The sequence below is a fragment of the Drosophila arizonae genome, chromosome X, assembly GCF_054131065.1.
Source record: "Drosophila arizonae isolate 15081-1271.41 chromosome X, UAZ_ARI_1.0, whole genome shotgun sequence".
NCBI classification, from domain to species: Eukaryota; Metazoa; Arthropoda; class Insecta; order Diptera; family Drosophilidae; genus Drosophila; species Drosophila arizonae.
Genome location: NC_142927.1, coordinates 7554666 through 7558029, shown reverse-complemented (window position 1 = coordinate 7558029; position 3364 = coordinate 7554666). Strand labels below are relative to the sequence as shown.

Sequence of the window (3364 nt, the reverse complement as noted above, 5' to 3'; positions counted from 1 at the left end):
TTTCTTTTTCTGGAAGGAAACAGAAAATGAAAAGAAAATAGAAATTAAACACGAAAAACTTTTAGACAAACTAGAATTGAATTACAATTTTGTACTTTTATATATGTATATGTATGTATACATATAAACAATAAAGAGACATATGAATAATATATATCTAGGTATATACTATATATCTCGCTCCCTATCTGAATGTATAGACGAAAATTCTCAATGTTTATAAAGCTATTTAGTTAAAGCGAATTTGTTAAATCAGTTTTATATGCATATATAAATATATAGTATATCTAAACATATTCTAGATCGATGTGTGTATAAGCTAAGCTAGGCCTAATGACTTTTTTTTTTTTTTTGTTTTTTGCTAACTGAAATTAGGCACTCTCCAATTGTGATAGAGTAGATAAATGTATATATACATACATACATCCTTATATAAATATATAAATAAATGGAAATAAATCTATATAAATCGGATGAGCGGGAGAAATACATAAATGCCTCTGTATGCCCCACTAATAAGTTATAGCCCACGACTGTACCTAGTACAGACCTATATATGTATAAAAATATATATATATATGTATGTACGTTAGTCCCACAGAACGAAAGTATATTAATTATAGCAATATTAAAATTGAATAACAAACCTACCAAATAAACAAAGAACAAGAAACACAAGAAAGCTACAACAATAATTAACAGAAATTATAATAATTTATGTAAATATAAAAAAAAAACCTATATACATATATATAGTGAAGTATTCACGAAGAAGTCTTATAAATAGAACGAGAATTATGAAAAGAAAAACAAAACAGAATTGCTCAACTTTAGTTAGTGCGGATAATCCAGCAACTATCTATATAGAATATCTATATATAGAAATATAGTTAAACAGATATGTACTTACATATATTCAGCCGAAACTAACAGAATTTATATATAACAAAAAATAAATTATGAAAATTTAAATTTTTATCTGAATCTTCATGTCAAGGGAAAAAACTAATTTTTTTATTTTATACCTCGAAATGTGTTTCTATGTGAATATATGTATGTGCATGCTAGTGTATGTATGTATATCATCAAATTCAAGTAGCTAAAAAATAAAAGCAAAAAGTTCTTATGTATGTGTGTATTGTAACATTTAGGTAGTTAGAAAACAATTCATTTAAAATTAGAAATATTTTTTACCTATATTAATTAAATTGTTAGGCTTTTTCAAAAAAACATCTAAATGTCCATTACATCTATAATTATATATATATGTATGTGTGTGTGTGATTTTAGAAATCCTTTTCAATGAATCCGCTTGTGGGTGTGTGTAAGCAAGCAAAACAAACAAGGCCCATCCAATCCAGGCATGTACATATGTACATACACACAAGCAAGCATGTGTGTGTGATCTATGCGATACCCACTGTGAAGAGCTCTCACATCCCCTAAACAGTTCCAGTTCCAGTTAAGTTTTGAATACGCATAGCTCAGAATAAACATCAAATATTTAGAAGAAATACGAAGCTAATGATACATACATACATACATACATACATATTTGATTATAAGCGTGTCTTTTTTTATACTCAAACATATGTACACATACATATGTTTGTGGTCAACAATTAATAATTAAATAAATGCATATCAGTGAATACAATAATGAGAAATCGACAAACAAACAAACAAGCATACACACATGCATACATACATACATACATATATGAAATTGAAAGTGCTATATAGATGTACATGTGTATGTATGATTGTGTATGTATGCAAAAAATTAGTAAATAAAATATTCAATCAATTAACACAACAACAGAATGCAAATCTAAAATTGTGTATATAAACCAATAGAGTTAATATTGTAAATGTAACATATACATATACACATATGTGTACATATATCTCTATATAAACGAATATAGATTTATATACATACATAAATGCATGTATTATGTATAGAAAAGTAATAACTTCCATATTGAGTATTTTTCATATTACCTTTAATAGAATAAAGATTATCGTATTATTCAAAAAAGAACAAATGTTGACTTTGCCTTTTAATTATTTATTTACGTCGATAATGGTGCAGTAAAAAGAATATTTTATTTAAAACATAGTTCAATTCGGGTGGAGCCGCATCTTAAACTAGTTCCGGAACGAAACAGCGCACCACTCTTTACACACATATATTTAACCGTTGCAGCGCGCTGACAATATCAGCATAGCACGGCCTTCGATGAAACTGATTCGTGCGTGAGTTTGAGAATACGATAGCTGTTATCGGTCATCCCTACTTTTGTTGTTGTGTCAAACTTACTTTGCTGACAACGTTGAGTTGTTTTGTTCATTCTAGCGAATTATCTGCTACGGTATACATAGCTCATAGTCGGAAACTGGAAAATTAAAATAGAAATGTCTGAGGAAAAGAAGGTAAATATTTTACGAAGTTTATTTGTTTTCAAGTGAAAATTGGTCGCGAATATATTGTGGCTAGTGCGAAAAAAAAGCCGGCGTGTAGTGAATATACATATACACACACACACACATGCAAGCGCATGCAAATACCAAAAGAAAAAATGAAACATGTTTTCTATAATTTAAGCATGGCAAAAACAAATTTTGTTTCAACTTTTTTTTTTTTTTGCGTGTTGAACCGCGAATTTTTTTTTTTTTTTGTATTTTTTTTAAAATAATATATATTAAAATATCTGATTCTTTGCTTTGCCGCTTAGACTGAAACTGAGCACATCAACTTGAAGGTCCTGGGCCAGGACAATGCAGTGGTTCAGTTCAAAATAAAGAAACACACTCCACTGCGTAAGCTGATGAACGCTTATTGCGACCGTGCCGTAAGTGAAAGAAAGCAAGAAATCAAGCATGTAAGATCATGTTGAGAACTAACATATTCTCTTTATCTGTACATTTTAGGGCCTGTCTATGCAGGTGGTACGATTTCGTTTCGATGGGCAGCCGATCAATGAGAACGATACACCCACCTCCCTGGAAATGGAGGAGGGCGACACAATCGAGGTGTATCAGCAGCAAACTGGCGGCGCAGCAGGAAACATAAATCCAGTACAATTCCAATACTATTATTAAGTCGACGTCAATTGATTTTGGAGTCATTTTTCATACAAAACACATCAATTTCGCAAACAGTAGTTGTCGGTGCAGTAAACATTTTTTTTGCTATTGTACAGTTATGCTACTTTAGTTGCATTAGTAAACAAAAACAAACACGAAAAGAAAATAAAGAGTATTTATGCATTTGTTGAGCAATAGCCAACATTTATGCTCAAACATATACAAAAAAGCAAACAACTTTTGTCATCCGTTAAAGTAAATGCAAACAACATAG

At 29.9% G+C, this 3364-nt stretch overlaps 1 protein-coding gene across 1 annotated transcript; it reads left to right on the top strand.

Moving 5' to 3' along the window:
- Positions 1-2275: 2275 nt before the first annotated feature.
- On the top strand, positions 2276-3327 carry LOC108618417 (small ubiquitin-related modifier 3-like). The gene is made up of 3 exons (XM_018014413.2): positions 2276-2436; positions 2739-2855; positions 2935-3327. The coding sequence occupies exons 1-3, from the start codon at positions 2419-2421 to the stop codon at positions 3103-3105; spliced, it is 306 nt and encodes a 101-aa protein (XP_017869902.1). The 5' UTR covers positions 2276-2418; the 3' UTR covers positions 3106-3327.
- The last annotated feature ends 37 nt before the right edge of the window (positions 3328-3364 follow it).